This window comes from Macrotis lagotis, chromosome 8 (assembly GCF_037893015.1).
Source record: "Macrotis lagotis isolate mMagLag1 chromosome 8, bilby.v1.9.chrom.fasta, whole genome shotgun sequence".
NCBI classification, from domain to species: domain Eukaryota; kingdom Metazoa; phylum Chordata; class Mammalia; order Peramelemorphia; family Peramelidae; genus Macrotis; species Macrotis lagotis.
The window spans coordinates 193214349-193239435 of NC_133665.1; the positions used below are offsets into that span (position 1 = coordinate 193214349).

At 47.5% G+C, this 25087-nt stretch overlaps 1 protein-coding gene across 3 annotated transcripts in view; it reads left to right on the plus strand.

The window, feature by feature from the left end:
- AOAH (acyloxyacyl hydrolase) overlaps window positions 1–25087 on the plus strand; it is a 104589-nt gene that overhangs the window by 59200 nt on the left and 20302 nt on the right. For all 3 annotated transcript variants that reach the window (XM_074199244.1, XM_074199243.1, XM_074199242.1), the window contains 3 exons: window positions 1538–1632; window positions 11575–11666; window positions 20734–20816. In XM_074199244.1, coding sequence (XP_074055345.1) covers window positions 1538–1632; window positions 11575–11666; window positions 20734–20816 — 270 coding nt within the window. The remainder of the gene's footprint in view (window positions 1–1537; window positions 1633–11574; window positions 11667–20733; window positions 20817–25087) is intronic.

A 25087-nucleotide genomic window follows, 5' to 3' on the forward strand; every position in this document is an offset into this window, starting at 1 on the left:
GGTCCAAGAGGCTTACTGGGCAGGGAAGCACCATGGTCAGAACTCTGCTTAGGAAAATGGCTTTGGTGACGGGGATAGGGTGAAATGGAGAGGGGAGTGCCCGGCGGCTCCTGCCAGAGTCCAGCCTGGAGGAGATGAGGGCCTCGATAGGTGGGGCTTCTCTGAACAAGTCATGGGGATGAATGAGAGACCCTGCGGAGGGAAAACTGACAAGAATTGCACCAGATTGGATGGTGGCAGGGAGGGGAAGGAAGAACTGAGGAGGATGACATCAAGGTCACAATCCAGGGTTCCTGGAGGGATGGCAGTGCCCTTGATAGAAATAAGGAGAAGGTTCTGAGGAAAGATTTAGAATAATGACCTCTACTTGGTAGTGAGCAACCTGTGGAACATCCAGGTGGAAATGTCTCGCAGGCAGTTGGTGATATGGGCTGGGTGCCCAGGCTAGATGCAAGGGCTGCAAGTCTGGGAATTGTAGGTAATGGAGAAGATAATTGAATCTGAGAGAACTAATGAGGTCCAGTCACATCTAAGACCAAGGCCCTGAGAAGGACCACATTTTAACTGGCAAGAATGTGACCTAAAGTAAGGATGTGCCCTAGCTTGGGTGTGTAGAGCTACATCTCCTGGGCACATCCTTCCTTGTCCTTAGCTGTCTGCCTCTCCAAGGTCACCCAAAGTCAGACCAGAGATGTGATGCCAGGGCTCCTGGTCCATGAGCCATCTAGTGCCCTCTCTAGGACAGTACCAGGTCTTGGGGTGAAAAGGACCAGGAGAAAAATAACTGTTTGCTAATTGAAAAATTAAGTTAAACTAAATTTTAAAGAGAACACTTCTCAAGGAGACCGGAGGAAGGCTCTTAACGGCCTCCATGTCTCCATCCCTCAGGCAGAGGCCAGAACAGGCTGGTTTCCCTTGCATAATTCAGGTCTTTGCACGGATCACTGTGCCCAGAATGTAGAAAATGCTCTAGGGGTATAGGAAGCCCCTCCCCAGAAATGGCAAATTGTCCACCCTGAGCTCTGGGCTGTAATTCTGGGTTCTGATGAATTCAGTTTCCTCTGAGTATTTTTTGCAGGAAGGGGGCAGGACTAGACTGGATGGCCTCTAAGGGCATCACACATAATGATTGGGACATGGGAAAGTCACCCACTATTTGTGGCTACTTATGTGGGAGGGCCCAAGACCCACTAGAGGATCAGATCCCAACTCTGGAGCTGGAGGGTTCTCTTATGTTACAGAGAAGGAAATGAAGTGATTTGTCCAAGGTTATACCAGGAGTGTTAGAGGCCCCCTGACCTGCATTCTACAGGAGCCCACTACTCCTGAGCCATACTCACCTGGACTAGGCTGCATGGAGTGAGATTCCGATGGGTGGAAATATCTCCTTGGGGTTCTGGATCATAAATCTCTCCCGGCTGCAGGAAGGAGCCAGATGCTCCACTGGTCCGTGGACATCCTGGGAGCCTTTCTTGATGCCAGTCTGGGAACCCCCACACACCCAGAGAGGACACTAATACATTGTCCATCCTTCTAGGTTCTGAAGCCAAGGGTCTCATTGTGCTGGGGGACTCTGCGGCAGCTCATTTCCACATCCCCCCAGAGTGGCTGATAACAGCACATATGTCTATGGTAAGTACCCCCAAGGTGCTAGCCCTCCAGACTGCCACTCTCCTCCTCTGCTCACCCTGTACCCAGTGCCTGATGAAATCCTCCCTGCCAATCAATCAGTAAGCATTCACCAAGAGCCTGGTGCTCTGCTAAGTGGTGGGAGTGCAGAAGGAGGTACCTGGGCCTGAACTCAGGGACCTGGCAGCCCTTGAAACCTAGGGAAACATTTACACTGTCTGCCAAGGGTTTGTGAACTCTTGTGGCTGTTCAGTTGTGCCTGGTTTTTCATGGCCCTATGGGGGTTTTCTTGGCAGAGATGCTGGAGGGATTGGCCATTTCCTTCTTTACCTCATTTACAGATGAGGAAACTGAGATAAACAGGGTGAAGTGACTTGCCCAGGATCACACAGCTAGGAAGTATCTGAGGTTGGATTTGAACTCAAGTCTTCCTGTATTCTTGCACCCCTAGCTGCTGTTAATTAGAAGCACTAGAGAAGTGCGCAGTCTTATTCCTGTTGTCTTGGTTACTGCTGACACCCATCACCTAGATCCCAATGAGTCCATGACCTCATGGGTGCAGGGTGCCCCCCTAGGGCAGATCCCACCCCATCCCCACCCCCGCTGTCCCCATCTCATTCCCTTCCTCTGACACTTCCTCAAGTAGAGGTAACTCCATGAATGAAGGTCTTGGAAGTTCCCCAGTGAGAAGAGTTCACCACCTCCGTGGGCCATCCTTCCCACTCTGGGAGAGCCTTCCTGAGGGGGTCAGGGATGACTTAGCCACCAGCTATTGTGACTCCCCCCACAACAGCCCTTCTTGAAGACAGGAGGACTCTTGGGGCCCTTTGTCCTCCTCCCAGGACCTCATAATGCGCCTCATTTGATGCAGACCCAGGGGCCTTCCCCCTCTGGATGATGCCTCCAGACCCTCCTCACAATGCAACTTTTCAAATATCTGGAGACATCTCTCCTGCCCACCACCCTGGACCTTCTCTTCTCTGCCCCACTCAACTGGGCTTTTCTGTCCCCAAAGACTCTCAGAGCTGCAGGGACTGAATGGGGATCCTCCCTACAACACCAGGATCTCCTCTGGCCTTTGCCTCGTGGCCTCTGCCTCCATGGAACCCCATTGCATATCACTATGACTGGATATCTGATTCAGTGAGGCCTCCAGAGGATGGGTGGGGGACCTCTGGGTTCTGGCTGCAGAGCAGGGACCCAAAGCAAACAGAAACAAACCGAGACATGGGATAAAGGCTAAATTCCCCAAATGCAATTCCTTATCAATGGAACCCCAATCCAGAAGGCCAGCGGCACTTCCCCTACACCAGGTCGTGTGTAAGTAAAACAAACTGCCCTCCTCCTGGGCGAGAGGGGACACAGGAGACATGTTTTCAAGACTGCAGGTGTTGCTTGATTATTCTTGTCTGTGATGGAATTTGTTTTTCTTGCTTGCTCAGGGTTGGTGGAGACCTGGGGCGGAGAGGGAGTGGATCTTCATTCACTGACAAATCATTTCGATTTTTATAAAAGGATTAAATGAGAGGATGAATGTAAGGCTTTTTGGGGTTGGCTTCTGCCTTTGTCCAGCCCCCTCCCCAACCCAGTGTCTCTTGCCGGTGGCTGCCAAGGGTTTAAGAAGGTTTGGTGATTGACCTTTGATTGCTAAAGGCCTTTGTAAATGTGAAAGGACCATGTAAACCCTTGGGAAATGATTATCCCTTAAGGAAAAAGCAAGTCTTGCAAGTCTTAATTAGGCAAGTAGCAGCCATCCTGACCATGACAATGACCACAACAGTTCCATTGACTATGGCAGTGACCTTGAGCATAGCAGGGCCGTTGACCATGGCGGTGGGGACCCAAAGGGAGTTCTCGAGACAGGCCTAGGACCCTATCCTCTTTAGTTTTCTTCTACTGATGCAGGAGGCCCAGGCAAGACGGCAGTTCTCACATCCATCTGATTCCATCAGTTGGGGACGCAGAGCTCTGGACAGGCTTCAGGGCTGCTGGGAAAGTGACTTTCAATTGCATCTGAGGGGCAATTAGGTGGTGCAGTGGATAGAGTACCGCCCCTGGAGTCAAGAGGACCCAAGTTCAAATCCCGCCTCAGACACGGAATACTTAACTGTGTGACCTTGGACAAGTCACTTAACTTGCAAAATTAAAAAAACGCATTTGAGTGAGAACATCAAGGCCAGACCAGCAAAAACAGTTGAGAGATACAGATTGGGAATGGGGGGAGGGGGAGAGGTCCCCACCCTGCAACAATTCCAAAGAGAACCCCAGTCTGGGGCAATCTGGGCACTGTGGAGTCTATGATCCATTCAAAATAGTTTTCCTCTAATTCAGTTCAATTCCATTTAGATAATAGTTAAGAACAGCATCAAGTCTAATGAAAACATGGTCCATGCCCTCAGGGAGCTTCCACTCTGCTGGGGGTTGATAGGCAAGTATAAGGTTACCTGAGGAGGAGGGTAGCACCAAAGTGGAGGAATCTGTCTGAGCTAAGCCTTGAGAGACAAGGAAGGAAAAGGGCATACCTGTCTCAGGGCACAGCTGATTCAAAAGCGTGGAGACTGGAGATGAAGCTGGGTGTGAAGAGTAGGAGAGGGTAGCCAGAGGGTGTAAGGGGAGGAATGGGATGAGATGCTTCATGAGTGAAGAAGAGAGGAAGCAATTCTTTTCCCCTTTGTCACCTTGAACCACCGAGGTCATTTGTTGTCTGTGGAGGCCACAAGGAGGAACATAGAGACCAAGGGTCGCTGTGCAGCCTTGGAGAGGAGGATGGACTAGTAGCTGTAGAGTCCATCAGAGCATCAAGATGTGGCTTCAGCCCCACCTCTGACATTCCCTCGGCCTGGACTTCGACTCTCTGGGGCTCAGGGAAGACTAGAAGACATCCAAAGTCCTTGACTCATTGAGGTATGTTAGGATCCATGGCCAAGGTGAAGAGAGACGACACCAAAGACCTTTCCACTTCGGCTGTCTTCAGGTCCCAGCCCTCCATGGCCTGCTCCTAAAAAATGTGTGAGCCTCACATATTTCTGCCTCATACCTGCCAACCTAACAGAAATCCCCTCACTAAGCGATATGGCCCCAGGGATCCCCAGTGGATTTGACTGCCAGAATAGTAAGCTGGAAAGATACTTATAGCTCAATAAGACAAGGGTGACAATGTCTACCCAGGCTTCTCTTGATATCTTTTATCCTTCCCACCTCTGACAAGAGCACAGGTACCCAGGACTCAAGGGATGGCTGGAGACTCAAACTCTCCTTCTCACATAGCCCTGGATCATGGTTATTGTTCAGTCATTTTCAGTTGTGTCTGACTCTCCATGACCCCATGCAAAGACACTGGAATGCTTTGCTATCCTTCTCCAGCTCATTTTACAGATGAAGAAACTGAGACAAACAGGGTGAAGTGACTTGTCCAGTAAGGGTCTGAGGCCAGATTTGATCTCACAAAGCTGAGTCTTCCTGAATCCGGGTCTAGTGTTCTGTCCATTGTACAATTCTGGGGAAATCAGACAGGAAAAAACTGCTCTCTACGTGACTACCATCTAGTCAAACTCCAGATGCCCAGAGTGATTGTTGGGGGCTACCACAGGGGGCATGAGCAGGAGGCATGAATGTAAATCAGTATCTTTGTCTTTGGGGGAAAAAAAGTCATCTCCGCTTGATTAATTTTCCCTTGAAAAGAAAAAAAAGGGGAGAAGAAAAAAGCAGACAGCCAAGTTCTCCAGCCTAGCAGGAGAGGCTGCCCTCCTGCCATGGCACCCATCTGTTCATGAGTGATTTCTAGACTATTTGAGCTGTCTTTTCACTGAAGCAGCATCTCCAGGAGCGTTGGCAATGCCAGGACAGCTGGGCCAAAGAAATCTGATCTTCCAAGTGCCCATCATGGGTCCATCAGCTGCCACTGCCCCTGCACCCTTGTCTGACCATCGTCTAGGAGGCAATCCATCTGCGCCATCATTCTGTGCCCAGGGCTTAGCTTTTCAGAAGAAAGCAAATATACATTTACCCAGGACCAAGGAGAGACTGATCTTTCTGGGTCACATATTTTATACTCTGAGAGACCAGTATTTTGGCTGATTACATTTATTAAACAGTTTTTATACATGATTCTTATGCATAGAATCATGGATTTAGGTCTGAAGGAAACTTCAAGGTTGTCTAGCCCAATCCCCTCATTTTACAGAAGAGGAAACTGAGAGCCAGGGTGGTGAAGTGATTTAAGTCACACAAATTGTAATGGCAAAGTCCCCTGGATCCAAGTTCTGTAGTCTTTCCATTGCCAAAGAAGGCTATTGGACCATTTCCACAGCCTAGCTTCCATACTCCCTGGGAGAATCCCCAAGTGCAGGAAGGTTGGAATGGGAAAAAGTGCTCAGGGGTTCATAGGAAATATGACTCCACATCCAGGTTTGGACATTCCTTTGGTTTTCAAGACTCTCTTTGACAAAACCAGTCCAATACCTTCTTTTGGCCTTCTGGATGCTGTGGCCTGGAAGGTGAAGATCCTGGAGTTGGGAAGGAAGATGGCCAGATGAGTCACTGCTCATTTCTTCAGGTTTTTGCACTTTCTGGGGAACAGCTCTCCTGCAGATGGGGACCGAGTCACAGGGGACAATTACTTCTCTCTCTTGTTTTCTCTTTTTTTGCAACAGCTGCTGGGCTAAATTTTGATGAATCTTGTGCCCTTGGCCCACATGCTGAAGGTGAGGCCTTGGGTCCTCTACCTGCCAACAGTAGAGAGAACAGGCTGGCAGGCTCTGCGATGCCTCTGAAGAAAAAGGTAACCTCTCTAGACCCCAAATGACTTTCTGAGAAAGCCAAGCAGCAGCCTTTCTGAGCAAATAAAAGAGAAAATTATTTTAAAATGCATAATTGTGAAAATCATTTGGAATGCCTCTGTCCATATGATTTTACTCCCAACAGAGTTCTTGGATAATTCCAAAGGGCAGGCAGCCTGGATCCAGAGATGTTGGCAAGCAGTTCCAAATGTGGTCCTTTTCTTCATTTTAGATATGACGTGATTTTCTTGGCTCCCAAGTCCTCATTCTTTAACATGGGACTGATCGGGCAACCACATGGACTGCTGCTCAGAAGAAATATGTATGGTAAAGGGGAGTCCATCGAAGACAAGACTGGATTCATTTCTGATTTTGTAGCCCTAGGACTGAGCACATAAAATTGTAAAAGGGTCCATTGAACCTAATAAAATACAAAATAGAGTAAGTAGAGATGATGTGACAAATTTCTCTCAGAAACTAGAGGAGGGGCGGCTAGGTGGCGCAGTGGATAAAGCACCAGTCTTGGAGTCAAGAGTACTTGGGTTCAAATCCGGTCTCAGACACTTCATAATGACCTAGCTGTGTGGCCTTGGGCAAGTCACTTAACCCTGTTTTCCTTGCAAAAAAACCTAAAAAAAAGGAAACTAGAGGAAGTAGGAAAAGGAATTGTGGCTCTGACCATAATGATCATCACCAATGAGGAACCAATTCATTAAGAGGGAGCATCAGAAATCCTGAGACAATGGACATTTCACCTTAGAGTTCAGGATAGCCACAGAGGAGAATATCGGATGTGGTCAGGTTTGGACAAAAGATCTCAGGAAGGCACATTCAAGAAGTGCTGGTCCCATCATCCGAGACTCCCAGAGGAAAGTTGGCTCTACGTGGTCAAGATAAGAATGATTCCGCCAATGGTACCGTGGCCACCACTTGCTCTGTGTATCCTTAAACAAGTGACTCAGCCTCACTAGATGCCAGTTTTTTTCTCTATAAAATGGAGAGGTGAGACTCCATGATCCCCAAGTTCCCATCAAGCTCTCAATCCTTGGTCTAGAGAAAGAAAAAAAAAGGAAATCATCTAAAAAGACTCATGTAGATGCATAGGGAGCTCTCTGGTGAGCTCAGATTTTACAAGAACATGTGAGAAAGATGTCAACAAGAATATATAATCCAAGAAGACAAAAACCTTTAAGAATAGAGTCAGAAAAATTATAGCTCAGAATAGGTATATCCATATATAGCTACTTATAGCCATAATAATACAAACAAAAATCTTCCAAGACAACAAAGCAATTTCTTAAGCTCCCATAGGTAAAAGAGAATGTGAAAAGGATAAATCTATTGCCTGCAATAATGGTATTTTGTGAAGTACCCACCACCCTCCAAAGATGCTCATGTCTCCCTCCCTGACCAAGAAGGCAGACATCTAAGCCAGGAAAGACTCAGTCCCAGCCAATGGGACAGCCAGGAAAAACATTAACACAGAAGAAAAACAGAAAAGAGCTCAAGGATCATTGTGCTTTTGCCTTCTTGGTGAAAGAAAATAATCTTTGCATCATTCAAATGAGGCCCCGGGTAAACAAGGTGATGGGAAGAGGCCATTCCTCCTAGTAATTCGGGTTTTCCAACCTCAAAAAATGCTGATGGATGCAGGTGCCAACTCATAGCCAGTAATTCTATGGAACTATGATGAACAGGAGAGGTTCCAGAGACCTGGGGGTGGTCAGACACTGTCCTAATTTCCAAAAAAGATGAAGACCATGGAGGACAGAGCTTGGCATCCATCCCCAGCATCAGCCTGGAAGGGCTGGCATCTGCCCCCAAAGGTGGCCCATTGGCTCTCTATGCTAACCTTATTGATTTTTCCAACAGGGCCTGTAGACTGAGGCAAGAAAGGACATTTTAAAGAGTGCTGCATTTGGAATCAGAGAGCCTGGATTCAAATCGTGTCAGCACCACTTACTATTTACATGAGTATGGGCAGACCTTTACTTGTGGGAGCTTCTTTCTGACTTACCTATAAAGTGAAGGCATCAGTGTGGATAACAGTGAAGTCGTCTCCGGCCCTAGATTGCTAATCTTGTGACGCTGCAATGTGACAATGTTCTCATTAAATTCTTGTAGACAAGATGGAAAAACTGCAAACTGGCTAATGCTGTAGTTATCCACGCCAATCACGAAGCATTTATTAAGCACCAGCTGTATATCAGAGACTGTGCTGAGCACTGGGGCTACAGAGACAGGCAGAAAGACAGTCCGTGCTCTCGAGAGCTCACAACTGCTTAAATGACCAGGATTAAAGAGGAGTCATTAAATAATCAACCTGGGATTGATTATTTAATGGAGGTTTAATGGCAGCTCCCTAGAGGTGAGCCACAGGGCTCTGTCTGTGACCACCCTGAGGTTCACATTTTTCCTTCTCTCTTGAGTCAAGAGTCAGATGGCATGCTTATTTCATTGTATTTCTAAGTGACACAAAATAAACACTTTTATTTAATTACAGAATCAGGATCTAAGAATCCTTAGCAGGACAGATTAGAGTTTACAGGAATAGTTCAAAAGAACAGGGCAGGGGCGAGTGGTCGCCCAGTAGTTCATGGCACGAGGACCTCAGGTGGTCCAATGGACAGGGAGCTGGGACCAGACTTAGAAAGGGCTGAGAGCAAATCCTGCCCCAGATATTCACCAGCTGGATGACCCTGGTCAAGTCGCTCTGTCTGGGTTTCATTCTCTCATCTACAAAAGATGGAGGGATTGAGTCCCTTGTCTTCTATCCCCTTCCAGCTCTCAGTCCCTGACCCTGGCAGCGCTCCCACTGACAGGCCGGAGGAGCATCCTGAAGAATCTGCCAGCAGCTAGAGAGGCCTAGCAAAGGGCTTCTTGATTCAGCGGTGAGCTCCCTGTCACTAAAGGGATTCAAGTAGGGACTGGAGACATGTCAAGAATGTCACTGAGGAGACTCAGGCTTGGGGTCAGGGACCTCCAAGGTCCCTCCAGACTGTCATGTCCTGTGAGTCTGTAATAATTGGGGCATGGGAGTTGGTGAGGGGAGCCATGGCTCCAAAATAAGAATTTGGATTGAACTTTCAACTGCAACTGTTTCTGTGACCAGTCAGGAATTTGGGGGGGGGGTTGGGGGCTCTCACCCCGAAATCATCTGATGGTAGGAAGTCCCAGGGCTCTTTGAGGCGATGAGGCGATCATGGGAAGCAGCTCTGCCTCATGAAAAGCCAATCTTATGCAAGTGAGACCATGATGTCATTGGTCATCTTAGAGAAGGAAGGACCGGCACTGATAACAAGCAAGGGAAGAGGAGGATGGGGGAGAGCGGACGAGCTCCCGAAGGCTGTGCCTTCATCTTGAAGTCCCCTCATCTGTTGGGGCCGGCTTCTCTTCTCTGGGTCCAGATTGGCTTTCTGTTGGACTGAGAGCAACAGGGTAAAGTGACTTGTCCAGGGTCACACAACTAGTAAGGGTCGAGGGCAGGCATCATCTCAGGGCTGCGTTTGGATCCCAGCATGCAGCAAGAGCCAGCTCAGAGGAAGTGCTGAGTGTTCTTGTGGTTTGATTGATGACTCCCCCAAACACACATACACCCCCCACCAGATCCCCTTTGAAAGATAACAGTGGGCTTCTTTGTGTTTTTAACTGACTCAAATCTAATTTCTCCAAGAGAACAGCTCCCAGGCCTGAGATAAGTTGACATGGGGCAGCTTTCACAGGATCGACCAAGAGTCCAGAGAGCAAGGAGAAGTCTCTGGAGAGTACTGGCCTTCCATGGATGCTTATTCCCTTCTCTCCTTGCCAAGGATGGCAGTTCAGAAAGGAGAGAAAATGGACTCTTCCTTGCAGAAAAAAACAAAACATTGAGTTGTTCTTTGTCCTAATTTTTGCTATCTCCCTAGGTAAAAGCCAAAACAAAATCACTGCAGTGGAAGACAATGGATTTTGGTGGAACTAATCTAAATGCAGGGGGGGGGTGACTTTTAGACAAATGGATCCCTCACCTCCTAAAATAAATAAATCATGATGTGAGCACATCAAGTATAAATAATAAAAGAGAGATGGGAGAAATAAAGAGGAGTTGACAAGGTGGAGAAAAAGCCAAAAGTAACAGGAAAGGATTGGGGGCAGGGGCTAAATATAAGGTCTTGTCTGAGCCCCGTTCTCCTTTGTCCCCCCTCCCCCAAACAGCAAGAATTGCTCTGAATAAAGCAAAAATGCAAAGGCCAAAAACAGGGGGAAGGAAAAGAATCCATCACTGCAGAGGCACAGGGGAGAGGCCAACGTCATCCAAGTGGTCTCCAAACCCAAGGATGGCTGGGCATGATGGAACAAAGGAAAATGATGAGAAAGCTTACAATGAGTAGAAGGGGAGGCTGCAGCAGCAGCAATGGGGACCCCCCTCACCTCTGAAACAAATGCCAATCAAAAGAACCAAGGAAGAAATGAGAATGGGAAATCGGATATCCATAGAAGACAGAAAGACAATCAAGAGAAAATGGGTTCCAATCCATGAAGGGAAATCTTTCTCTTCAGTGGATACTCTGGAAAAGAGATGGGAAGCAATTAAGTGGGGGAAAGCATTGTTAGCAAGTTCTAGAAGGAATTGGTTCCCACTTGTGAGAAGAACAATTCCCAATGACTCACTGGCCGGAGTCTCCTGTGCTTCCCCCAGGGTCTCTTCCGAGCTCCTTCTACCTCTCTGAACCATCCTCTGTTGTTGCCCATTCAGCTGCCAAAATGATCTTCCTGAAACTGGGAGAGCGGTGTCACTCCCAATAAACTCCCGTGGCCCCTTGTTGCCGCTGGCATCCCCATTCAGGGCTTGCTGCACCCCTTCTTACACCTTAGCCCACCCTCCACTCACTCTCCCCTCCAGTGACATGATCGTCCTGGTTGTTCCCCAAACCAGACCCCCATCTCCTGCCTCAGGTCCTGTTCTCTGGTTTTCGCCATGTTTGGAACGCTCTCCCTCCTCATCTCTGCCTCCTGGGTTCCCAGGCTTCCTTCAAGTCCCAGCTAAAATTCTACTTGCTACAAGGGATCAGTCCACCTACGCTGGGTCAACCGGTCCAGATCAGGCCAAGGATGGAGAGGGGCCAGAAGAGGGGCCAGAAGAGGGAGGCAGTATCCTATTAAGTGTTCCTTACTTTCCTTTTTGTAGAAAACTTTCTCCAATCTGCCAATGGTTCTGAGCAATGAGTTCAACTGGCCCCAGCTCTCTGGTCTGACAGGATTTCTGAATTCTACCAGTGGGTGAGTGGATGTGCCTGTGTAGACATATGCAGTATGTATGTCCTTGTGTGTACACACACACACACACACACACACACACACACACACACACACACAGAGAGAGAGAGAGAGAAACTGGAAGGACTATTTAGGGAGGGGACGGGGCTTGAGGATCAGTAGAGAGCAACTCTAGGACCCAACCCCTGCCAAGTCCCAAGACAAATATTGCCCCTACAGAGTCCCTGGCCATGACCTCAGATAGAAAAATGGTGTGGCGGTCAGTTTGTCGAACAGCTCTGGCTTGTTACAGGGGATGACAGGGGAATGCTGAGAAATGAGGGGGAAAGGAAAATAAAGGGCAGCAATGAAAATAAGAATAAAAAAAGAAAAAGAAATGAATATGTGTGAAAGGAATTGTGTAGAATTCAGTTTAATTCAGCAAACATTTATTAAGCATTTACTGTGTACGTTAGGACCTAGAGCTTAAAGAGGCATCATTTGGCCCCTCCAGTTTACAGATGAGGAAATTGAGGCCCAGGGAAGTTGAGTGACTTGCCCAAAGTCACCATCAGAGAGAGGATTTGAACCCCCACCAGATGTCTCCAAGCTCAGCTCTCTTGACCACGTACCAAGTTGTGTCTGGGACACAAGTATACAAATCAGGAAGTAGATAATGTACAAAACAGTTGAGGAGAGGAGACTTGAGGCATCTCCTGGGTCTTTGTTGGCTGTGAGCTGTGCATTGGGAAGACCCACTTAACATCATCATGAAAGATGAGAGAGAGAGAGAGAGAGAGACAGAGAAAGAGAGAGACAAAGAGACAGAGAGAGAGACTGACCATAACCCAAGAGTGGAACAGAGTGAGGATGGGGGTATACAGTGGCCAGGTGGGCAGAGATGAAGGAAGAATCAGATTGACTTTGCCCCAACTCAGGTAGGGAAGGGGGCTCTGAGGACAGGGAGGGCTCCCATTCCAACCTGAGTGACCAGGACAAGGAGGGAGGGGCTGTCCAGGCCCCCCGGTCTTTGCTATTTCTCTTGCCCCCCCCCCACCAGCTCCACTCAAAAGTCTGTGCATGTGCCAAGAAGTAAACAGAAGCCATGAGATTAGCGCATCCTCCCTTGCATCAGCTGAGTCAACACGTCCATGCACCTGTTCTCTTGTCTCCCAGTCCTGGGAAAATATTGATTCTTGAATAAATGAAATCGCAGTTTTTTCTACAAAGCTCTCATGGGCCAGAAGGGAGGTTCATAGAGCCAGAGCTTCCCGGGCCTGTGGAGGCCCCTCTTTTGACCGATGAGTCAGTTAAGTGGCATGCCCAAGGTCACTCAGGTCATGGGAGACCACTGAAGACTGGGGAGATGGTAACTTGGGGGGAGGCAGGGAAGAGAGGAGCTCTCAGGAACAAAGATGAAAGGGTGCTTGCCATCATATCCCTGCAGAAACCACCTTCAGATGGTCAGTCAGGTAGAACACTGACCTTGGAGGAGGACTTGAGCTCAAATCTGACCTCAGACACTTACTTGCTGTATGACCTTGGACAGGTCACTTCACCCTGATTCACTCACATCCAGGACCATCTCCAATCTTCCTGTTTCATATCTGGCCACTGAACCCAATGAAGAAGAAAGTGAAACAGGTGATTTAATACAGCCCCCCCCCACTCAAATCCAGTCCACATGCTTGTCATGGCATCACTTCCCTGCTGTCAACATTTAAACGGCTCCTGGGCACCTGGGCTGGGTTGGGCGAGACAAAAGGAAAAGTGCCTGCCCTCAGGGAGATTTCATTCTACTGCTAACTAGCTAAATGACCTTGGGGCAAGTCACTCAACTTCCCTAAGCCTCAGTTTCCCCTTCTAGCTCAACCTGACTATGATATCTCTAGGGGAATGTGGGGAGGGGGCCAGCCTGAGCCTGCCAACCCCAGCACCCACCCTGGGGCATACATTTCACACCATGACTTACACAAGAAGGAAACAGAGAACCGCTGTCATGCCATCCCTTCTAGTCCAGCATCCCGTCGTTAGCAGGTGGGCCTCTTTGAATACTTTTAGTGACAGGGAGCTCATTACCCCAAAGCAGACCTGGATAACTGATCTGCACATTTCTCTATCAGGGTCCTAGGAAAGCTTCTCCAGAGAAGAGAGGGCATCAAGGGCTAACAAGGGACTAACCCTTTCACCATCCACTGCCCCCATTCAGTCCCTCAAGACCTCCCACTGGGTACCCATAGTTTTCTACCCAGCCCCCCCCCCCCCGTCTCCCTCTCTCAGCTCCAATCCTTCCCCATAGAGCTGGTGAAGAGACTCCTCAAGCAGTTCTGACAGCCCCTCCTCCCCCACTCAGTAAATTCCAGTGCCCCCCATTATCCCTAAAACATCCCTACTTGGCACATAAAGGACTTCAGCTTCTTACCAGACAGATGCCCATCAACTGCCCTTCAGAACCTCTCCATGGAGGCCCTCCAACTTCTACAACAACCCCAGGTCCCACCACCCAGCCTTTGCGCATACTGCCTCCCTCACCTACAAGGCTGTCATGCCTCACCTTCACCCTGTAGATGCATCAGATTCTTTCAAAGCAACTCAGGGAGCCACCTCTGGGGAGCCAGAAACTTCGCCAATCCTCAGGAAATAATTTTGCTTTTACTCTGCATTTATTATGACTACCCTTGGGTACCCATCTGCATTGGCTGGTGCTCTTCTTTCTCAGGAAGACGGTCCTTTGCTTCTTGTTTGTTTTTTATAGGGGCCAGCATTGTGCTTGGTGGGCCATGCTCGGCTTTCTTCCCTTTCTCTCTGTCCCTGAAACCCTAGGGGCAGGGATCTCTAAGGGCAGTGGCCTTGCAGCCTGCATCCCACAGCCAGCATCCCTAGCAGCAAGTTCTCCTCTCAGCAAGTGATGTCTGAAAGGTCAGCGTGTCTCCCCGGCTCACCGCCACACAGTCCTCTCTGGCTACAACGCCGGCTCCTTCATCTCAACACTTCCCTGATTTCCTCCCTATGGAGAAGCAGGGGTTTGCGAGCATGCCCAGAATCTGAAATCCCCCGTTGGAAGCATAGACTTTCTCAGAGACATACCCAAGGCCCCAGGGCTAGTGCCCTACAGCATTCCTGACTTGACCTCGCCACTGCCACTTGTCCAGGCTCATTATTCGGAGAAACTTGGCTGCTCTCTTGGGGAAGTAGACTCCCCACTTTTCACGTCCATGGGATCATCACGCTCACCCGTTCCTCCGGAGGAGAACTGCTAATGATGTACTAAGTTGAGGCATGAAGTCTAAGGAGATTTCCAGAGAAGGGAAAGTTTTAAGAAATGGTACCAATGAGCAAAGCTGAAGCAGACATGGAATCAGAGTTGACTCTCACAGAGAAAAGGGAATTCGGAACCTGGAAGGATCGGTGTATGCATCACAGGAGCAATCTTCTGGGGGACTGAAGAGGCTTCAGGATGGAACAGTCGGATCATTCTGCTAATTCTTCATTTCACATTGAAGGCAGTCAAGTCAAGAAACATTTATTAAGCATTCGGAAATAATTAGTTACTGTGCAAACGCTGGGGATACAAACAGAAGCAAAAAGATGGCCCTTGCCCTCCAGGAGCTTACATTCGAACAGAGGGAAATGATGCAGAAAAGGGATCTGAAAGGGACAGTGGGAGAAGGCTGCAGTCTTGAGAGACAGTCTAGGTGGCACCAGTCAGCTCCTTCCTCTGCTTAGGGTCTGTGTACTAGGTCCTGAAGGTACACACAGAAATAACATGGGCTCTTCCCTAAAGAAGTTTGCCAGACAGACACAGCACACACACACACACACACACACACACACCAATGCTGGGTAAATACAAGGAAGCTGCTGGGGGGAAGCCCTGGCAGCTGAGGGTAGGAGGTATCAGAGGTGGTAGCAACTGGGCTGGTCTTTGAAATAAGTTGGGAATTATAATAGAAGTGGGGGGGGTGCCTTCCAGACACAGGGGAGAGCCGATACAAAGAGAGAGGCAGAGACATAGAAGGAGAGAGAGGGGAGGGGGGGAGAGAAGAGAGACAGAGGGAGAAGGGGAAATGAGAAAAAGGGAGAGGGAGGGAGAGAGGGGGAGAAAGGGAAAGAGAGAACAAGACTGTCTACATCTTAGGGAGGGGAGTTTACATGTCCTAAACTCTTTTAAGCTGGAAATCTTTGATTTCTTATTAACACAAGGTCAAGGCAACCTTGCCTGTATATGGTTTCCATTTCACAATCCTTTCTATCACAAAATGGGCTATTGATTATTCAGTTTTCTCACTGCTCTCAAACCCTTGATGAGAAATTCAATTTAGAGAATTTATGGAAGAGGTTCCTTGTTTGGAGCAAGGAAATAAGATTTTCTGGTGAAAGAAAAGGTTATCTTTAGTCACAGGTTTAGGAACTAGACATGTGATTTCAGTGGTGGAGGGAACTCCCACATGAGAGAATTTCCTCCAGCAGTGCAGATCTGATCCTTCTCTACACTGAGAAGGTAATTGAGGTGGTGGGGTACCATGGGTCAGACGTGGGACTTGAACCACCTTACCCCTCCCTCACCTTCTTCTCTTGAGGCCAGACATCTCTAGGTCCTTCAGAGACCATACCCTGGAGGAGCTAAGATGCTTAGCTCTGGAGTTCCCAACCTAGGGCCAGGCTCCCCTGATTGTCAGCCACAGTTGGCCCCCAGCAGACTTGACCTGCCCCATCTTCCTGACCTGTTGTGTCACTCAGTCCCCCTTATTGGGGTGCAAGCTCCTTGAAGGCTGTTGAACATTGGGACTCTTGAATTTGGATGCCCATCACTTCACACAGAGACTAGCACAACCAAAAGCATGCCTGGGCTTCCTTTAGGTGGGCTTTAAAATGTGAAATCCATTCACTGAACCTGCCCTCTGAGGCCATGGGCTTCCCAATCAGAAGCCTCTGAAGGTCCTTCCCACACTGCTCAGAACTCAAGAGTCTGGATGTGGTCAGATGGGGCAGGGGCAGCAAAGCGATCATGTCCTTCTGTCTGAAAGCTGTGCCTCTCAATGCACGCCAGGATTGCATGAGCTCAGGGTGGGGGCCTGGGGTTCAGGTGGGGTGACCTATTATGCTGCTGACTCACATTTAGTTGTCTAAAACCTGCAGACCATTTTCAGATAAATTGTCTCCTCATGGATCTCCCATCTTTTACTTATGAAACTGACTTTTTTGCACCCAAGGGACTGTGTGACTTTATATTTGTCCCCATCGCCCAGGCTCTGGGGCTTCCAATCCATGCCAGTCCTACACTAAAAGTGGCAAATTAGATCTCCAGAGGGCAGATGGGTACCTGCCCCTCAAGGCTCTAGGAAGGGACTTGGGCAATGGTTTTCTGTTACCATTGTTCAACAAGCCCCCATTTGTGAGTTTCCCCTAAGGATTATTGGTTGATCTCAATCAGCTAGATAGAATTTATTTTACTTAAGATAGCAAAGTTGGTACAAAGCATCCCCTCACAAGTGTAGGACATAGCTCCCCAAAGTGCATACAGCGTTTAAGGGAAAGTGGGATCAAACTTAGCATACCTGTGGCCAAAGGAGTGACCTACAACTCTTAAAAATCTCTTGGCTGGAGTTCTGGGGATGGCTTCCTTAGGGTTTTTTTTTTTTTTTGCTGGATTCCTTGTAGAGTTCTCATGTGGTCAAGGAGAGAGGGCAAGTCAGCTTTCTCTCCTTTCTGTCCCTCTCCTGACCCCACCAAGTGATTCCCTTTTGGGAGCTCGGCTGGAAGTCATTTCCTCCATTATGCCAACCATTCAAATCAGTCTTGTTTCCAAATTAATGTTCTGTCTTATAAAGGACCAATAGGGCATAACTGGATACATTCATTTCGGGTCTGATTGATGCATTCAGTGGGGATGCTCTCACCCACCAAAAGCCGCAGAAAGGGCATATTTAGTTCATTGCTTTAACTGGAATAGGATGCTTGCTCAATTCAGTCAGCCACCACTCTTACATCGCTATCAAATTTAGCCTCCTTCGATTCACCCCAATGTTCTAGCATGCGAGACTCTTTGGGGATCCTGATTTTGTCACCAGTCCAAGAGCTCTGCCTTCCAACTTGGGCTCTTTTGCTGATTTGATGTAGAGCTCAATGATGCCCTTTTTAAGTCACTAGTGAAAATCTCCGCAGCCCAGGGCCAGGCAGAGATCCCTGAGACACTCCTCTGGAGACCTCTTTCCAAAGCCACTTGCTCTTTAAGTTCAGCTACTCAGCCAGTCCTAAACCAGTCTAATTTCCCATCCCCTTATTCACCTCATTCCATATTTTCCACAAGAATAGAAAGAGCCTCAGAATTCAGGGCAACATCACCGGCAGTCCCTAATCTAGTATTTAGCAGTTCTGCTAAAAAGGAAATTAAGGCAGGTTATGCTGGCGTAATTTGTTCCTCAGGCAGCTCTTTTCAATCCATTTAACAGCAAATGCATTCTAGAACATTGCCACACACTAAAGTCAAGCATACTGGCCAGTGGTCTGCAGATGAGGGCTTCTCTTTCTGCAAATTGAGACCAGGTTTGCCCTGTTTCAGTCCCATGGTGTGTCTTCTGTTCTCCCCAGTCTTTCGAACATCATCGACAGTGGGAGCTCGGCAATGATCATGACCACTTCCTCCTCCCTCCCCCCTCAGGTTCCAGACTTTCCAAACTAGGTGAATTCTGTTCCTCAAAGGGAATCTGAGTACTTGCCTATTAATTCTCCTTACATATTGGGATTGTGACTTCCCATTGGCCATTTCTTCACTGCCCTTTCCTGTGCAAGGGTTGTCTTACTTGCAGGAGAAAACTGAAGCAAGATACTCTTGGAGCAACTCTGCCTTCTCTTTTTGGACAGTCATCTCTAGCCATCTACTGGAAGTATTGATCTCATTCCTTCTGCCATCCTTCTTCTGAAAGATGTTTTTTGTGTTTGTTTATTTGTTTGTTTGTTTAAACTCCTTCTATAGTCCCCAGCTTTCTTGCTACCCTCAACTCACTCTGGGCTTGGTCACCCCTTGACCTTGCAGGCCATTCTAATAACCAAATTAGCAATATTTGGGTACTCCTGTTGTCTGCCCTTGCTTATATCTACCAACTTATTTTACCAATATCGATTCTTATATCACTTTCATTTATCATCTTTCCTTCCTTTATTCAAGATGCTTTCATTCCCGTAGCAAAGAATGAAAAAAAGATGAACAAAGTCAAGCAAATCCACCCAGCTCCTCAGTCCCTTGTGCTCCCTTTTAAAATCTCATTTGGCAGATGAGTCGACTGTGTGGGGTCATATCCATTTCTCCATAGAGCACCTGGTTTATCCTCATTGAAATTGTTCCTCTTTGTATCTTCAGAATTTGAGTTGGGAAGTTTTCCATCCCTCCTTTGGACTTAACCTGGAGAATGTCAGGTCCTGGCTCCTGCCTAAATGGCCTCCATGCTTTAAAGTTGGCTCTCCCCAAATCTAGAATCAGAGGAGGGCCAGTATGTCTCTCTCCTGTGTCACAAGCACGTTTGGGATCACCTCCCCAGAGTTCTCCAATATGTCCATCCCCAGCAATCCATCCCTCCCTATTCATGAGAATTTGATTTGTAATAACAGTTTGCTTTTTTTGGTTCCTCCATTTTATTATCATTTAAACAAATCAAGAAATTTTGAACATCTCTGCTTCTGCCAGAGACAAAACTGGTGCTTGGGAAGTTGGAGTACACCCACACTACTGCAACCTGCCTCTGTGCCACCCTGATGGCAGCCACGCCCTGATGGCATCCACATCCTGGTGGCAGACTCTTCGCTTTCCCTTCCTTCTTTCCAGGTGGTCCAGGAGCTAGTCTCATGACAAAAGCACTTTTGTTTCTCTCCTCACTAGTCTTCACCCCAGTGGTCTTCAGCATGATTCCCTCCACCTAATTATCCCTTCATAGTATTCCCTTTTATCTGTTTATTTTGAATATGCTGCTCCCACCACACACACACACACACACACACACACACACACACACACACATACACACATTCACACACACACACACTCACATACACACATACACACACACTCACACACACACATACACACACACACACTCACACACACACTCACATACACACACACACACACACACACACACACACACACACACACACACACACACCATTCATGCTGAACAGATCTCCATTAAGGAACTTATGCGTTGTTGGTCCCATTGGATGATGACTGTTCCAGGCTTTCTTGGGGAGTCCAGCATATAAACCCAGTGGGTATTTTCCTCACCTGTAATAAGAAACCAGACCAAACCTGACCTCCTAGGGCTGTTGTGAGAATCAAGTTAAGATGCACAGGTGAGGGGGCAGCTAGGTGGCTCAGTGGATAGAGCACCGGCCCTGCAGTCAGGAGGACCTGAGTTCAAATTTGGCCTCAGATAGTTAACAATTACCTAGCCGTGTGACCTTGGGCAAGTCACTTAACCCCACTGCCTTGCCAAAAAAAAGATGCACAGGTGAGAAAGTTTTTGCTGACCTGAGATGTTAAAGTTCTGCCAATCAGGAATGGCTGCAGAGGGATTTTTGCAATCACATTTTGGAAGTTTGTCAACAGAGGCTGCGAGTCTGGGGATTCCAGGGGCAGCCAAGGTTGCAAATGAGCCCTTGACTTGAACCCTGGAGAGACTTGGGTTTGAATCCTTCCACAGATGAGCATGAGCCTCCCAAGCTTCTTCTGGGCTGGGGGAAGAGGCTAGCTCATCCCTCCAGGGCTGGACCTCAGCCCTGCACTGCCACCTAGGTCCCCCACACCCAGAGGAATCAAGTGGCCACTTCTGAAGACGTCTAATGAGTGAGATAGAGTCTGGCACGACAATAACTGTATTGAGTTAGTGGCCTGGAGACCGCACAGGACTTCCTGTCATCTCCCATGCAGCACAGGCATACAGTAGACACTTAATAAATGCTTACTGAGTGGTCTAAGTCTATTTGCTGAGCTCACTGAGCACTTATTAACAGTCTCCAGCCACAAGAAAATCCAAAAAAAAACAAAATCTCTGTAAGTTTTTCTATGAATGGCTTGAGATTTGTGAATTCCTTTCAGATTTCCAGACCTCTCTATTTATCTCCGCCTACGTCAGAGAAACCGCTGCAATCACCGGGACTATCAGAACATTTCCAGAAATGGTAAGTTTGTCCCCATGGGTTCTACAGCTTTCTTCCTGGCGGATCTTCCAGGCGGGGTGGCCGTGCATGTTGTTACTCAGTGATTGTCCATAAAATGGTACATGGGAGCCCAAGGGCCAAGGCAGTGGGTCAAGCAGACTTCCTCCACTCTTGCACCACTGGGCAGGTGATGTGAAGGCCAAGGGCCCCCTCCCCGGTCCAGCTTCCTCACTGCCCCAGAGAGAAAAGCAGGACTAAGAGATGGAGGGGAAGAGGCCCAGGCCCCAGTGGTATCTATTGCAGTTATTCTTACAAGACATGCCCAGGGCCAGAGTGAAAAGATGAGCAAGAGGATGGGGTGAGGGTAATGGGTGCAGGCTGAGAGAGAACTGAACCCCTGGCCTGCTGGGTTCCCCTCTGCTCTTGTAAGGCTGAACCAGACAAGGCTCGGCTCGGCTTTGTTATTCTGTCTAGTTTGTGTCATCCTCAAATTCAAAATCGAAAGGGTCAAAGTGAAATATTCCCAAAGGAGCCAAGTGCCATTGATGGAAATCTCAGGATTCTCCCTGTTGCAGGACCATATTATTTCAACATTCAAATGGTGAAATGGAAAAGTAAGAAATTGTGGGGGGGGGACTCTAATTGCTGAACCCCTGGCTGGCAGAAGGGGAGAGAAATCAGGGTCTCGCTCACACTTACTGAGTCTTCCCTGAGATCACCAGGGGTCTTATTGGCTAACGCAGCCAATGGGCTCTTCCAGTCCTTCTCTGGAGCTTTTGAAACCTGTCAGAAAGGTGACACAAGTGGACAGAGCTCTGGAACTTGGAAGCAGGAAGACCTGAGTTCAAATCAGTCTTAGACACTTACTAGTTGTGCAAGTCATTTGCCTCAGTTTCCTCATCTGTACAATGAAGGGTAGTAGCCCCCTCTCCCCGGGATGCTGTTGAAGTCTCAGGACAGTTCCTGGGACAGTGTTGTTATGATTATTTTTTGCTGACTTCCATGATGTTTTGCTTAGTCTCCCGCTACTTCTCTGACCATTCCTCATTCCTCTTTCTCTTGCACCTTAAACATGAATGACACAGAAAGATTGACTCCTGGATGCTCCTGTCTTCCCTCTCTACCCTCACTTGCTTGGTGATGCAGTTCCTGTCCATTCACATCTGCATTTGGCCTGCTGACCTTGTAGGCCACTCTCCTCTCTCTGTCTCTCTCTCTCTGTCTCTCTGTCTCTGTCTCTATCTCTGTCTCTCTCTCAGGCTCTCTCTATATTTCTGTGTGTGTGTGTGTGTCTGTCTGTCTGTCTATCTGATTGTCTGTCTCTCTCTGCGTCTCTGTCTCTTTCTTTCTCTGTCTCTGCCTCTGTGTGTGTGTCTCTCTGTCTCTGTCTCTGTCTCTGTCTCTCTGTTTCTCTGTCTCTCTCCTCCTTTCTTTCTCCCTCTCTCTCATCCAGCTTGTTGCCAAGGCTATGGTGTTACCTCTGCACTATCTCTCTAATATGCCCTCTTCTCTCCCTTGCCCCCACCCTGGCACAGGCACTCACCACCTCACCCCAGAAGCTTCTGGGGAGTCTGTCTGCCTCCTCTCTCCCCACTCCAGCCTATCCTCCATTCAGCCTCCAAAGCATTTGAAGGCCAGACCATGTCACTCCCTACTCAATAAACTCCAGTGGCTCCCTTTGGCCTCCAGGAACAAATATAAAATGCTCTGGGTGACCTTCAAAGCCCTCATGAACCTGCTCCTACCTCTCTTTCTCTCTGAGAATATTGGGCCAGGTGACTTGCAATCATCCCAGGGATCTCGGTGCCCTCTTCCTCTTACCTTCCTTATCTAGGGTACCAATGTCCTACTGGTCATGTTGGTTCTGATTTGGGGGTCCAAGGGTCCTTCTTCTTGGCAGAGAAAACAGAAGCTACCTGAACTGAGCAGCTCCTCCCAGTCCCTATCACCAGTTGTCCTTTGCCCACCCACTCCCAAGCATTGGTCCAGTCCCATCCCTTCCTTGTTCCCTTATTTCCCCCAACATCTTAATTTTTAAAAAAAAAAAGTAAAGCAAAGTAAGAAAACGTGTTGTCCTTAGCTTTCCTCATCAGTCTCAACTTATTTAAAGCTTGAGTGCCCCTTACCCTGTTGTTTTAGCAATCCCGTGCTTTGTAGTAATCCTGCTTCCTGTCCTTCGTTGTACCATCTATACACATCTTTTTAAAAAGCCAAACTTGTTGCTGAATTTCCAATCCAATGAGATAATCTATGTGAAGTGCTTGATAAACTGTAAGAAACTACAGAAATGTCAGCTATTACTAACACAAGAGTTTTAGAAATAAAACAATAGGTTCTTTTTTTTTTGGCAAGACAGTGGAGTTAAGTGGCTTGCCCAAGGCCACACAGCTAGGTAATCATTAAGTGTCTGAGATCAGATTTGAACTCAGGTCCTCCTGACTCCAGGACCGGTGCTCTATCCACTGCACCACCTAGCCGCCCCTAAAACAATGGATTCAATAAAGAAGAACGGTTTCAATGAAGAATCAAATTTGAGAACCATCAGAGGGAGCAGAAAAACATGTTGAGAAAATTACACAGGATATAAAAATACATTCTGGAAAACAGGGTAAGGAAAGATTTAAAAATTATCCAACTGTTTGAAAACTGAGTCAAGTCATCTTACCTCTACATCAAGGGAAATCATACAGGAAATGTTCTCAGAAACAGTGAAAAAGGAGGAGAGATCGCAAATAGAACTCACTTGATGCCAATAGAAGTGAATCCCAAATTCAACTCACTCAGACATATGATGGTCAAGTTTCAAAAGAAGAATGTAGACCAGATGGTATTACAAGTCAGCAAGCAGAAAAACATCAAAAGCAAGGAACTAAAATTGCCCAAAATATTTCCATGTGAACAAGAAATGATTGAATATGTAATATGGCATATCTAAAATTAAGACATACATCATCAAATTAATTTTTGGTTAAGAATTCTCTTTGAAACTGAAGGACATTTAAGATTCTACAGGAATTTCAAGCATTTGTGGAGGGGAGTTGTAATGTTAAAACAGTTTAAATGATTAATAGAAAAGCTTAAGAGCAAAGAAGACCCTAAAACCTGCACTGCATGGAGGAAGCGACAGATGCTATTAAATTGTTGCCATCTAAATTTTAACCATAGGGTAGCAAAAATAGTATTGTTCTGATTCACAAATTATACAGATAGACTTTGGAAAACAGGAAGAGGGCATAGGGAAGATGATTGTCCCAGATAAAGAAAAGGAGAAAATAAATAAGGTAAAGCAGGTGGAAGAGGGTGAAGGGTGCAGAAATAATCCCCGAGCAATACTTCTATATCTCATAAAGGAAGGGATGATGGAAAAGTTGAATTTTTGTTAAAAATAGCTTAGAGACACAATGGCAAAAATGATAGGCTGTATCATGTTGTATGAATGTGTACATGTTTTTATAAAGGTTGGAAAAGGGCATATTTGAATATTTCTGTTTCTCGTGGGTGGTTTTTTCTAGTAATAATAAAAAAGAATCATAGATATGTGTTATAATCTGAATTTCACCTTCCCAGGAAAGTATCTTGTATGTAAAACAGTTGCTAAGAAACGGGGATCAGGCTTTGGCCTTGTTCTGGCTGACGTTTTTATCATTGACCAGGTAGTATGTTGTAGGTGGCACAGGCAGGAAGGGTCAAGTAGCTCAGCAGGTGATATCCTGGAGGGTAAGAAAATTTAACCAGAAGTGAATACAAGGTGGGACACCCCGGGACATTGCTATCCCCCAAAATAGCTCCTCTCTGTGTTCTGAGTCACATAGGCTAGCCTGAAGAGAGACGCTCCAGCCAGTGGCCTTTCCACGTTGGCCATTTGTCTCCCTGCTGGGAGAGGAAGGGGCAAGGCAGACACATGGGGTACAGTTGGGTAGCAGTTTCCATGGGAAGATGAGAACTATTGGGAAAAGGAGGGGAGGGAGAAGGGAAGCCCAACTCAGACAAAACTGGCTAAACCACAGTCAATAGGCAGGAAAAAAGGAGCTGAATCTGGGAAATGATTGAGAAAGACATTAATATGGAAGAAGAAGGTGGAGGCGAGCACAGGAAATGGATCTGGGACAGGTGAAGAGAATGAAGTGTCCAGAGGCAGACCCTTCCGACCCTTCAGGATAAAAGGAAGCCCCACATCTCAGCCCGGGTTAGCCTGTTTCCAATACCAACACTGAAAACTCCAGGGCTTCGGTGTGTTAGAGTCCTAGGACTGAAGTTGGGAAAACCTGAGTTTGGATCCTCCTCAGATAGGT